General features: G+C 41.2%; 1 protein-coding gene across 1 annotated transcript; it reads left to right on the top strand.

Moving 5' to 3' along the window:
- Positions 1 to 796: 796 nt before the first annotated feature.
- On the top strand, positions 797 to 13241 carry LOC141432590 (uncharacterized; the record flags this gene model as incomplete). The annotated part of the gene is given in 14 exon segments (XM_074094230.1): positions 797 to 880; positions 1094 to 1204; positions 1409 to 1479; positions 1598 to 1885; positions 3470 to 3632; positions 4475 to 4630; positions 5330 to 5466; positions 6055 to 6280; positions 9017 to 9121; positions 9569 to 9639; positions 10135 to 10267; positions 11367 to 11518; positions 11920 to 12082; positions 13086 to 13241. Coding segments are annotated over 14 exon segments (1995 nt in total), but the record flags the coding sequence as incomplete, so codon positions are not given.
- Between the last annotated feature and the right edge of the window lie 1050 nt (positions 13242 to 14291).

Below are 14291 nucleotides of genomic sequence, written 5' to 3'. Positions count from 1 at the left end.
CTTGTGAATGTATTCTGGTATTTGGCCATGACTGGTAACAATTAAATGAGATCTGAAAGAGATTAGTGGAAATTGTTACTCAGATTGTTTTAATTTAAAACAATGAAAATTACTTTTAAACTGGCTGAGGTATTATTGAAAAGGTGGCTTAAATAAAATGTATGCCTCAAACTCTCTTTGAATAGGTAATCAGTGTTGCAGTTTTTCTATTTTAATTCTTGATTATGAACTAGTAAGATCCCAAAGAAAAGTGCTATCTTTGGCTTATGAAGCTGGAGAATCCTGAGATAGTACCAGAAACACTAGATTACTAAATTCCGAGTTCATAGTGAATTTGATTTCATTTACATTGAATATAAACACCTATGTCAAATTTCATGTCTCTAGCAGTTGAGATTTCAAGATTTTATCCCAATCCTATAGGAATATTTTGATAAAGAGTAGACCATGTGGTATTCCAGATGCCCAGCTATTTACATAATCAATTTTATCTAAATCCATACAGCCGTTTTATTGTGAAAGAATAAACACACACACATGCACATATTCACAAAATCAGCAGGATCTATATCCTATACCTATTCTGTGGTACTTCTTCTATAATAAATAAACCTTTTTTTGTGTCATTTCCTAGATGCTTAGAGGCTAGATGTGAAAATTTTGAGTAATACTTTATTGACTGAATTTGTCACTTGTCAATCATCCAAAGAGCAATCATCACATCACACATTAGGCTTCATCAACAGCTGCACAAAATTTTAGTGAAATAAATATTTACAAACTAATCAATTAAATCAATATTGTTTTTGATTACAAAATGTCCATAAATATACCTGAACCTATTTTGAATGTAGTGGGGGATAACATTTACACAACAGAGGTACATGCTATAATATAAATTAGTGTATTTTATTACTATCCTACTTTTGACTGACTGACTGATGACTTTTTGGTAGACTGCATATTGCATAGTACAAAAATTGACTTGCAATCTGACATGCTGATTTAGATTGAACAAAGTTGTGCTAATATAATAAGTATCTCTAGTTGGTGCGCCTACTCTACACTATTACATGTTTTAAGATGGTTGTAGGGAAGTCACAAGAAGGTGGTAGAGAGTTTCAGCAGGATAGCACTAAAATTACAAGATATCCAAGATGCACATAACAGAATCAAACAGGATGTGTCCTTTACCCCAGTTGTTGTAAGTATCCTGTTTACTTTTGCAATCTAGTTATAAAGATTATTAAGGAGATCCTGATTGGTAAAAGCCACAAGGCCGCCATAATTTGACCTTAGAACATAGTGGGAAAGTACCTATATTATTAAACCTACCCTAACCATTGGTGAACTTGTCATAATAATATAGAAATAAATAATCACCGTCAAATACTGTATTCCATTACAGGAAGCAAAATATGTTGGCAAAAACTTTTGCAATGTGATGTTGAAATGTGAAAACTTGCAAACTACTGGAAGGTAAGACCAACTGCTAATTATTCAAGTACCTTTTCACAGTAAATGTCTGCATGATGCAGTTTGTTGCGATAAGGTTCCAATTATTAATTATTGAAAGAGTTCTTGTCCGTTGTTTTAGTTTTAAAGCTCGCGGCGCCTGCAATGTCTTAGCTAGTATGCCTATATCAGACAAGACGAGAGGCTGTACGATATCCGGCGGGCGGAACTTTGTCCGTGCGATGACGCATTATGGATACAGACACTCGGTGCCGGTCAATGTGGTAGTGCCGAAGTCGTGCCCTTCGACTGAACGGCATCGGTACAAGGAAGACTTTGCTGTCGTAAAAGTGCACGGAAACGACACGAACGACGCAAGTCTCCATGCACTTAGCTACGTCAACCAAATTGGATCCAATTATATTCATGGGTAATGCTAGGATGCATGTTGTCAACTTAATGGCCTATTACCTTTATTCGCACAACGGACATGTGGAAAAAAATCAGTAGTTCGCATCCGCGCTCATAAATCCGAATTATTTACTTACAGGGATTTTTTGTCCACTTGTCTGTAGTGCGACCATCTGAGGAAAAAAACAGTAGTTCGCAGTGCCAGCACAGGGCGCGAAAAACTGGAAATAGCCCTTTTAATTTAGATAGGCAGACGTGGCTGGTATAAGCACATAGTCATAGTTACCTAAATAGTTCAAGTGACAAGCCGAATTGTTTCAAGAATTTTAACAAATGAAGTACTTACTACGCGAAGGTTGTTTAGCTCGATGTTGTGAGAGCGCCATAGATCATATCCACGTTCATTATTATCAAGAACCTGTCTATTTTATACATGACTAGCTAAACCCACGGCTTCGCTCTCGTGGAAGAGTAAAAATTTAGCTAGCTTTCATCCCGCGTAGGAATTTCAAACAATCCCTTTTAGTGGACCGGTATAATGATCCTCAAGGGACATATATTTACCAAATTTCAAGTCTAGCTCCAGTGGTTTAGGCTGAGTGTTGTCTTTCAGTCAACCGGTCACGTTCTACTCTTTTATAGGTAGGTAAGCATAACAAGATAGTATACGGCATAGTAAAATAACTTACCTAAGTGAAGTGAAGGTGTTCACATTTACTTTCGTAACGGCTTTCCGTTACGCGCCATTATTGCATCAGCGAAACATTATTAAGCGAGGGAGTTACTTCCTCAACGGCAGACAATAAGGAATAGAATTTAAACTTGCCCTGCTTCATCAAATTTTTAACGTAAAATGCTTATGATTGGTTATTTGGAGTATTTTTTATTTCAACTCCAAATTTGTTACTTTTACGGTCATCCCGTAAAACCAGCTAGTGCTGCTGCTTAAGTAGCGTAGTAGAAAAAAAAGCAACCTGAGATAAGTGTGCATAGGAAAAATTCGTGTCTGTACTCCTGTCCAGTGGTAGTGTAGGGGTATGGCACGCAGCACGGAATGCTGAGGACCTGGGTTCGATTCCCAGCGCTGCTCTCTTTTTCTGGTTTTTCGGTGCATCCATGTCTCAGTTTGTATTTTCTGTAAAATGCTTAAACAACGCAATTTCACAATAATTATGTAAAACTTTACACTTCTTTTGTCCGTTTTCTTTGCTCGTTTTATTCAGCCTAATCTAAATCCAACATTTATCTCGACCGAGGATCGAACCCGAGAGCTGAAGCTTTGTAGTCAGGTTTTCTAATTAACTCCGAGTATCCGCTCGTCTACCTCCTACTGGGATATCGATGCCGGCAGTGCCGGCATCTGTAACATACAGTCATACCGCTTATCTTTGAATATACCTTTATGCGAGAAGCTCGTAGCAAACATACTCGTGTAGGTTCACCAGCACCAATGTCTGACACAGCAAAGCGTGCATCTGATAGGTAAGATTCTAGGTATTTCTATGGCCGGTAGGATGTGTTCGGATATTATTGCTCCGCTGTGACAGATATGAATGCTGATGACTGTAGGCACATAAATAGATAGATCGTGAGTGTGTGTCAGGATGGACCGCCTGGACCTGATCGCGGGCTACGGCACGCTGGGGCTGGAACTGCTGACGCAGTTGGACAAGATGGACGCCGTGCTGTGCCCCGTCGGCAGCGGCAGCCTCGTCGCCGGCATCGTGCTCGCCGTCAAGAGCCTCAAGCCCAACTGTCTCATCTACGTAAAAAACTAAGGGCCTATGCTAGCAGGCCCTATACGTACTAGGAAGTGCAAATTCGAATTTCGTACCTTGCTGTCCCGCCGACGCTAATATTATTTAATACGAAAGTGAGAGGGATACGGTACGATACGAACTTCAAATTTCGTAGTAGCCCCCCTGACGCGGTTTGCATCGGAGCGGGTGGACCTATTGAAAGATACCTAGTATGAACAGCGCTAAATGCAGTCGCGTGCTTGAGATGGATTTTACCTTTGCCCGAACCCGCAGGCGTGCGCCCGCGCCGTGCACCCGCGCCAGCTAGCGTAGGCCCTATATAAAACATAATTACTTACTTTGCTCACCCGCGACCTTACGATCGCTACATCTATGCAACAAATTTTTATGTGTGTTCTTGCAGCTCCTCCACCTCCACACTACAGTACACATAAATTACACAAACGCAACTATCACCATCACACAACACTGACGCGTTTCGAACTAAACCAGAGTTCATCCTCAGAGCAAAACAACCGTACCGTTCACCATGCTACCAGGCTATCTTAGTTTCCTTTAGATCGACAAAATTGATAGGTATTTAAATTAGTGGTTAAGTTGAGTTGGCGCGCCTGTAGTACCTGACCTGAAGCCCCCGGTCGAAAGACTGCGTTTTCACCAGAGATGTGCAGTGAGGAATGTATTTGCCATGAACCAACAGAAACTCTTCATTAACATCCTCGCTCAACGCATGTCTAGCGGAAATAGCTCGGCGGAGCAAAGATCGGTAAATGAAGCGTTTCTATCTCTGATGTGGAAACGTAGCCTGAAGCCGGCACTGCTTGTATACTTCAACTATGTGTACTCAGGGAGTAGAAAGTGTGGCCGCGCCCACGATGTCGCGCGCGGTCCAGGAGAAGAAGCCCGTGATGATCCAGGCGCAGCCGTCCGTCGCCGACAGCCTCTCCGCGCCCATCGCCAGCAACAACGCGTACAACATTGTCAGAGGGTACTTGGACAAAATGGTAACAAAAAACCCTTAACGCCTCATATCGTCGATGATACTGCAATACCGCGTAACCGACAATGGCTGGTGCAACAATAGCAAATTTGAAATTTCGCGGCAGGTATGTAGGTATACTAATAACTCTAATAAGAGCGGCTGGTATAAGATTTTTAATTTTAATGCTATCCTGAAAAAAAATGCCATTGTTGGTTACGCGGCATTGCAGTACCTATACCTATTATCGAACGATACCTACGCTTAATAAGCGAGAACTAGAAAAAAATACTACAATATAAGTCTCATCTGTTTTAATAAGCATAACTTCTACTGTTTTTAATAAAAAACAAAAAGATAGCCTTAAATTTGGCATGGATCCGGGTCCTAAGCATACCAGGTGTTGAGCAATCGCGTAGTACTAGCGAGTACCTAAGGTAGGTATGTGGTGGTAGCAATCTGAGTGGTCCAACCCGCACTCAAACCCGTCGTTAATTAGGGACGTTAGTCTTCAAAACTGCACGCCTACATAAATCTGCGTACCTAACTTTTAAGCTAAATGTAAATTTATGACATAATAAAACGCTTGAATAATGCAGCGATTTGTAGGTACAGTAGTTTGTTCTCTTTTAAAACGTTTCCTACTCCATCTTTGTCTTTATTTTGAGCATATCTGTAACTTTAACTAACTACGTTCATACTGTTCCCTTTGAATTCTTAATAGATAGCAGTGGAAGAAATATGGATATCTCGCGCCATGCTATTCCTGTTGGAGCAGGAAAAGATGGTGGTGGAAGGAGCCGCCGCGTGCCCCGTCGCTGCCCTCATGGCCGGAAAATTGCCCGAACTACGCGGCAAAACGTAATAAACACGTACAGTTTTCAACAAAAAATTATAGTAACACCTACACACCTGAGCCAGTTCAAACTTGCGTTGACGTTTAGCTTAACTCCTGGTGCCATCTTGTATTGAATGGAAGAACTAAACATGAGTACCTACACGCACCTGTCTGTAGGTGTTACTATAATATAGTCTATAAAATTCTTAAAAAAATATTATACGTAAAAATTCGTATATCGTATATTCGTATTCGTATTGTATATGCATATATTGTACTCACAATCTTCAGTATGTATAATCTGTAGGGGTATTTCGGGGTCTCTGACCGAATCGATCGAATAACATCACGTTCACGTCTACATAGTCACGTCCTAATTGTTTATCTTGAAGTGCGAGGGCGTTCTGCGAAGCACACTTTATTAGCAAACCGTCAAACCGAATGGTGGTACAGTCACCAGCATTAATATCTACCACAGCGGAACATGCAAAAATATTTGACACGTACTTCTGGCCCTAGAAATAGAGTCGTATCAGATATTTATGCACGCTTGTTGTGTCAGATATTGGTGCTGGTGACGTACTCCTAAGTCCTAACGTGTTTCATTACAGAGTGGTATGCATCCTTACGGGCGGCAACATAAGCAACAGCCGCATGGCGGCCGTGATCGACCGCGGAATGGCGGCGGCGGGGCGCCTCGTGTCGGTGAACGTGGCTGTGGCCGACGCCCCTGGGGCCCTGACACGTCTGCTGGCCAAGCTAACAGAGGCCGGCGCGGATGTCAAAAGTATTACCACGGAGCGCTCATGGGGCAAACGGGACCCGTTCTCTCTCTCTGTGAGTGTGAATATGCAACATTTAAACAGCATATCGGCCGTGATCGACCGCGGCATGGCGGCGGCGAGATGCCTCGTGTCGGTGAACGTGGCTGTGTCCGACGGCCCCGGGGCCCTGGGACGTCTGCTGGCCAAGCTAACAGAGGCGGGCGCGGATGTCGAGAGCATGGAGCGCTCGTGGGCAAACGGAGCCCAGATCTCTCTCTCTGTGAGTGTGAATATGCAACTTGTAACTAGCATATCGGATGTGATCACAGATATTCTCCAGGCAGGTGTTATGCCTGGGGACCGAAGTCCGAAGGAAGAGCGACGGAACTTGTATATATGCGACCACGTTGAGAAACTTCGATAGCGCGATGTAGAACATGGCCGGAGTTTCTATTGTTGTTCACTAGATGGCGCTAGGAGTCGCTACAATATGAACAAGGATGTGATTGACCCCGACATAGCAGTGGCGGAGCGCTAGAGCTAGTTGGTTATGTATTTTTGTCGCAACGTAACGTAACCGTTTCTTTTTGACAAGTAACGGTTTCGAAAACCAGCTACTTCAAAAGCAGTTTCTTGGCTGCGGCTTGGTTTCGCTTCAAAGGAAACGAAAGTTTTACGTTATCAACCTCCTTAGATATTAATTGAAACTGCTCAAGGTTTCAAAAAAACACATTATAAATAAAATAAAACTACCTAAATATACATTATTATTAATATTATAAATCAAAACGTTTCGGTAAACACCCAACACACACAAACATCACGCCTGTATGCCCAAATGGGGTAGGCAGAGCACGAAACTTTACTGCTTCGGAGCCACTTTTAGCAATTTTAGGTTTAAAGTTTGACATAAAAAGGTACAATAGTGACAGGTTGCTAGCCTCTATCCTCAGTCGCCTCTTACGACACCCACGGAAAAAGTGGAGAGGTGTACACACCCAACATTTTAAACAAAATGGAAATGTGGATTATCACAGAATATTTTTTCCCGCAGGATGATGATAAATAAAACCTCCACAGACGAAATCGCGAGCAAAAGCTAGTGTTTTTAAAATATGTATAGCAGTATGGTATCATTAAAAGTTATCTTGTTACAGGTAAACTTAGTAATTGAGACGAACGACATCAAACACGCAAAAGATCTGGAGAAGAAGCTGATGAAGGACTACCCTCACGCTCGCATCACTTCCATCTCCAATCTGAATGTGGCATAAAGTGACATTATGTCTCAAACTCCAAATATGTATTATTTTTGTTATGAAATTGTTGTATACTACATATTATGACTATAGGAGTTTATGCAGAACAGTGAATAATAATGTAAATTATATTGCAGACTATTTTATTTCGTGGTGTAGATGTCGGCGGCCGATCGTAAAATCCGCCAGATCACGAAATTCCTAGGCATATCGTGAAATGGCGCCATTTCATGACTTGGCTAAGGGACATCCGCCATATCGTTCAAAACTTACCGTTTAACGATTTGCCTAATGACGTTTAGGCAGATCATGAAATTCCTAGGCATATCATAAAACGCCGCCATTTCATGATTTGGCCAGTTTAGGCAGATCAAGAAATTCCTAGGCATATCATGAAACGCCGCCATATCGTTCATATTATTCATAAAGCACTTCTTGTCTATTGTATCTATTGTGTAAGCATAGCCTGTAGGTAAATTTCTGTTATTACTACAATTTCCGAAATCGAAATAAAAAAACCGTCAAAATCGGTTCATAAGTTTTGGAGCTACGATGCTACAGATAGACATGCAGATACCCAGGTTAAACTTATAATACACCTCTTTTTACGTCGACCGTTAAAAAATCGTTATGGTACTTATTGTCATTCTTAGGTCACTTCTATGTCACTTAAACACTTCTGTCAACTGAATTCATAACTCTGAAAACGGTCAAAATTTAAAATTTTTAGTTAATTAATTAAAAAAAGGGGATCTAAATATGGTACGTGTTATGTATATCTATTATATTAAGCTATAGATTTGTGTATGTACAGAAAAAAATAGAAAATAACTTATTTAACTATTTGAGGTATTTGTGAAACAAGGGCACTCTAATGCTAGTGCTAGTCTCTAATCACATTAGACACGGAAGAATAAAATCAAGTATCTAATGATCTCTGGGTGTGCCTTTTAGAGGCGACACTGTTGATTGTGGCCTAATAGCCAATACTTCACCCAGCGGATCAAAATTTCCATACAACATGGAAATCACAGAATAAATATGGTGGTAGGTATACTGCCAACCTTCTGGGCACCCTTCCCATTGACGGCGGTTTTGGACACTTTTTTACGCTTAACTTGGTTTGGATTTAACTTTGTCAGTTTTTCAGTCAATATTTATTACTTGTCGTTACCCGCGACTCCGTCCGCGTAGAATGTCGCTATCCCGCAGGAACTATACAATTTTCCGGGATAAAAACTATCCTATGTCCTTCCCCGGGACTCAAACTATCTGTATACCGAATTTCATCTAAATTGGTTGAGCGGTTTAGACTTGATGAAGCAACAAACAAACGTACAAACTTTCGCATTTATAATATTAGTGGGAGTCACTAGCTGTTGCGCGCGCGCAACTCCGTCTGCGTAGAATTCGTTTATCGCTATCCCGCAGGAACTATGCCATTTTTCGGGATAATAACTATCCCAAACAGACTTACAAACTTTCGCATTTATAAATATTAAATAAACTGCGACAGTAAGTACTTATATTAGGTACCTAATTATTTGTAGGAAGAGTACGAGATAAAGGACGAAACTACGCATATTTTGACCTTCAATGAAATTAAACATGCGGCTGATAGAATAGAAGGCGGCATTATACACACTCCACTATGTGTAAGTTTAAAAAAAATTATGATGGCTTAAAAACATTAGGTAGATACTGTCGAGGAAACTAAATCACGTACCAGGGTGAAACCTTTTCATAACCAATTTCGCTGTGATGTCTTTGGCAAATATATGGGATGTCAAAATGATATTAGTAGCCCAAAGGTTCCACCTGGTACGTGATTCAGTTTCCTCGACCATATGTGGTGTACGAGCGCATATGGTCTTCGGATGAGTGTCATAAAACCACAAAACAAGGTAACGTTTACAAGCTTAGCAGTCATGTTCATGCATGAGTTGTATGCAACTATGAACCACTTGAATCTCATGGGTAAATTTAGCAGTAGAGAAAGTATTTACCTGCTTAAAGAAGTTATCAGAGACCTAATATTCATACCTTATACCTACCCCTAACCTAATATTACCTTAGACCTAATATTAATATTTTACTGACAGGAAGCAAAACTCAGTAAATACATGGATTACAATGTTTACTTAAAATGCGAAAATCTGCAATATACTGGAAGGTGAGTAAACTAAAGTTCTATAGGTACGCGGATATTGGTACTTAGAAGAGTTCATTTTACAATGCAATACCTACCTATTTAAAAGTGATCTATCGAGTGTTGGCTACAATGTTTTTTTTTCATAACTTTTTTATAATTTCCGTCCACTATTCCACACTAGTTAGATGGCAGCATAATTGTATGAAACTGTAGTTTATAAAGGTACATGTGCAATAGACTTTAAACGATATACCGTTAGACTTAGAACGTGAAACTACTATAAATAAACCCGGATAATCTCACGTCTTAAATCGAAGGAAGGGTTAAGAACTAGCCCGAAACATGTTCGAGCTAAACTCGATTTAGACGTGAGTTATTCGGGTTAATTTCTTCTACTCGTATTTCGTGGTTATGATCTCTGGCTCTGCTGTTCGCGTCTAACTACAACCAGTAGCCATCATATCTATATTTTTAAGAAAATAATCTACGGTTGATATTACACGAAATTTGACACAGCTGCGCAGAGCGTGGGGCCCGCAATGCGTTCTTTGCGGCTACTGACGACGTGACCCAGCGGGGGGTCATCGTGGCTTCCAGCGGGAGCATGGGCTTGGGAGCAGCTTACCACGGCGGCGCTCTCGGTGTCCCGGTAAGGACATGTTTCATCCAAACTACATTTCTGTACTTACCAAATTTCAAGTCGGTGCCTTTAACTGTTGAGAAGACGATCCTAAGCTAGCTGGACCACCAGCATTTCACTACCGAATTATTGTACTGTCACCGGATTTACACAAGTGAAGTAAGTAAGAAAATGGTCGGAAAATGGTATAGGTACCGTCAAGGTCATAAATATGTTTACGTTACCAAGACGTCAAAAGTATATATTTGTCGAGACGAAATAGACATTATGGCGGATTAATTTTTTATACTCGTATGTTCGTGGTTATAATCTCTGGCGGTTCGCGTCTAACTACATTTACCTAATAGCCAAACTATATTTTTAAGAAAATAGACTACTGCACAGCTGAAATAATCTTGAAACATGAGTCACATAAACCGGGGCCCGCAATAAGTTCATTTCGGCTACTGCTAGTATGGAGCGACGTGGTTTCCAGGGTATAGTATTGTAAGCAAAATACAAATATGAGCGTATCAATGTTATGGTATGGATATCGAGAATTGAAAAATACATGACCATTATTTACTTACAAATTTCAAACACTTTAACTATTGTAGAAGATGATCCTAAGCTAAGAATCTGCTGCTTATTCATACCGTAATTATTTTACATGTCACCGGATTTCCACAAGTGAAATAAGTAAGAAAATGGCGGAAAATGGTGGAGCATACACGTTTACGTCAAGACGCCAGAAAGGGATATACATCTTTATGCCACTACCGTAATGTCGATGTATACAAATATTTGACGCTATGGCTGTATAGATATTTAAGCCCTCGAGTGTAGGTACATAAGTACAATAAAAGTGAGGTAAAATAAAGGGTTGACTAATTTTTGCAACTAACGTTTGGCAACCTGATTCATTTCGCAACTGTTTAATATTTCTGTAACTGTAAATATTTCAAGATTTTTATAAAACTAACCTAAAGACACACGATCTACACGATCGATGGCCCTGAAATAAATCCTGAAATATTTACAGTTTTGAGTTTGCAAAATGAAAAGTCGTGAAATTGATCAAGTAGCGAAAACGGACACCAAAATAAAGGCTTGCAAAATCGTCCCCCAGGTGACGGTAATCTTCCCGGAGCGCACGTCGCCGGCGCAGGCGCAGCGCTGCTCGGAGCTCGGCGCCGACGTCGTGCTGTATGGAGAGTCAGTCGACGATGCCACTGTCTACGCGAAGAAAGTGTCACAAGAGAGCCGACAGTACTTTTTGAGGTCTGTCAAAGTTGATAGCAAACCTATTGTGAAACTCAGACGTATCAATTGCGTAACCTTAGGCCCTGCTTACATTATTTAGGAGATTGAAACCCAACTATCATCACCATCACACAATACTGACGCGTTTCGAACTCTATCAGAGTTCATCCTCACAGCACACCACATTCACCATCCTACCAGATGTTACTCTAATATCAGACTGTCAGAATGTCTGGTGGTGATAGTTGGGTTTGCGTGATTTGTCTTCAGTGTGCAGTGTGGAGTTGGAGGAGATGCATGAACACACATTTGTTGCTTAGACTTAGCTATCGTTATGTCGCGGGTGAACAAAGTAACTGTTTATACCTCCGTAAAGTAACCTGATTCAATAAATGACATTTGTTTTGTTTGATGGGCAGCTCTGACGACCCGTCGGTGATGGCGGGTCTGGGCACGGTGGGCGTGGAGATCGTGACGCAGCTGCCGGAGCTGGACGCGGTGATCGTGCCGGTCGCGAGCGGCGGCCTGCTCGCCGGCGTGCTCGTCGCCTGCAAGAAGCTCAAGTGCTCGTGTCTTGTTTACGTACGGTGGAAGAAACTGAAGCGCTAAACACACGCAGGACGGCAGCGGGTCGGGTCGGGAGTGGGGTCAACAACACGCTCTTTCGAGCGGCACTCTCTAAAGTGAGAATAGCCCAATGATCGCCGACCTCCAAGGGCTCCAGAATAGTATTAATTGTAGGCATTTATTGGAATTAGTGAATTCATTGAATGATCGATCGAGCGAGTCAAAGACTTAATAAGACCTTGGTTTGGTTGCTTTACATTTGGCATTTTTTTTAAAAATTTCTAGGAGGGGGGGGAGCAGCTGCCCCTCCCTGCTCCCCCTGGCGACGCCCTTGCCGACCTCCGATAGGAGAGCGCACCGGAAGAAAAAGTATGAACAACATCACACCTCGGTTCGGTACCCGCGCACGACTCGCGCCGCGCCCTCCGTCTACATAATACTACGTACTCGTATATAGGCTCGCCGCACTCCCGACTCACTGCTGTCCTGTGTGTTTTGCGTTTCGCGTACCAGGTTTGAACCTTTTCGTTGCAAATGTTGACGACGGCTAACCCGATGGTTAGAAAACCTGACTACGAAGCTTGAGGTCCTGGGTTCGATTCCCAGTCGAGCCAGATATTTTTATGAAAAATACGAATGTTTTTACTTGAGTCTTGGTAGGTACGCGATTCAGTTTCTTTGACTTCATTGATATTATCTATTAAAATGTAGTGGTTATATTCTCTTTGGATATTATAGCGACCCTAGTATCGACTAGTTAACCCGTTACTCATATACCTACTAATTTGTGATATCAAAAAGATTTGAAGAAAATAAACTTATAACATGCCTAACCGCGATAAATTAGTAGAAAAATTATGAAAAATGTTAATTTAGTTCCTTTTAAACATGTACATGTTCCACGTAAAATCACAGAATAAGTAATAGTACAAGTACAGAATCAGCTTCTCTGCCGTACAAAAGTGACGTTTAGGCATAAGCGAAGTACCTAATTGGTTTTAATTTTATATTTGTGTAGGGAGCAGAATGTGCTAAAGTCCCTAAGATGATGAAAGCACTTCAAGCTGGGAAACCGGTGTCCGTACCCGTGGTCCCCAACATGGCAGATGCACTGAACTCTTCGATCGTCGGAACGAATGCCTTCGCTACCATCAGGAGTAGACTCGATAGGATGGTAAGTGCCCTAAGCTGTTTCTTGTGCAATATGGAAATGTTGCTAACACGCCATCTCTGGAGATATTTTTAATGAGGGTATTCACTGAAGCGAAATATCGCTAGATGGCGTTAGCACGTGAGGTCGGTTTGACGTTTGCTCGTGATTGGTTAAATAACTAAATGAGCCAATCGCAAGCAAACGTCAAACTGACCTCACGATACTAATGCCATTCTAGCGATATTTCGCCTCTGTGAAAACCCTCATTAAAGTAAGTCAATTCAAATATTGACAAAATAACAATAAATCTGTTTAAGTACCTTAAACAAATTAGATAACTGAGATCCGTGATTAATAAGCAGTAAACACCGGTAGTCGGTTGTCTTAAACTTAAAAGTACAAAACATAACAATACTTCAAACAATACTTCAGTCTCTTCGAAATAGCATTTATGAGATCAGAAGTAAGTATAATAGTTAATCTCTAATAAACTATCCAATAATAAAATAAGTATCAGACTTATATTTTGGAACTCAATTCCAAGTATCACAACGTATTAAAACTAGAATCAATCAAATTTACATTCAAGTTGTCTACTAAGTTAGGGGCTCTGATTACCTCCCTAAAGTAGTGTTTAAGAACGTTACGCTCACTCCGCCAATTTCCGTTCCTAAGGATGTTGTCTACAGGCATATTGTTATCTCTTCTAGAGAGGCAACGGCGGAGCGAATACTTCCAGGGGCAAAAGGTATGCCTAGGTCCGCAAATGCTGTCTTGATCCACCCTGCAATAACTGCTCTTGAAGCTGCCCTAACCCGTCCCCTTGAGGTAACAAAAAGTGATCAATTCGAGCATTATCTGAAGATCGTCTCATCTCTGAGAGCAACAAGTATAGTTTTGTCCAACGAACTGGGTCGAGTTTCTCATTAGGGATCGCAGAAAGCTTGCCAGGCCGACTGCTGTGAGTTGTACTGTCGGTCTTAGAGCCAAAATCAGGCCAGATGTAACGGTGTCTCTGTAAGTAACATACTCGTATCATTTATGTTCAGTAGGGTCAAATCATGCACTCGT

Source organism: Choristoneura fumiferana, chromosome 11 (assembly GCF_025370935.1).
Source record: "Choristoneura fumiferana chromosome 11, NRCan_CFum_1, whole genome shotgun sequence".
In the NCBI taxonomy this organism is placed as follows: domain Eukaryota; kingdom Metazoa; phylum Arthropoda; class Insecta; order Lepidoptera; family Tortricidae; genus Choristoneura; species Choristoneura fumiferana.
The sequence above is the reverse complement of the archived record's forward strand: the minus strand, read 5'-3'. Positions and strand labels throughout refer to the sequence as shown.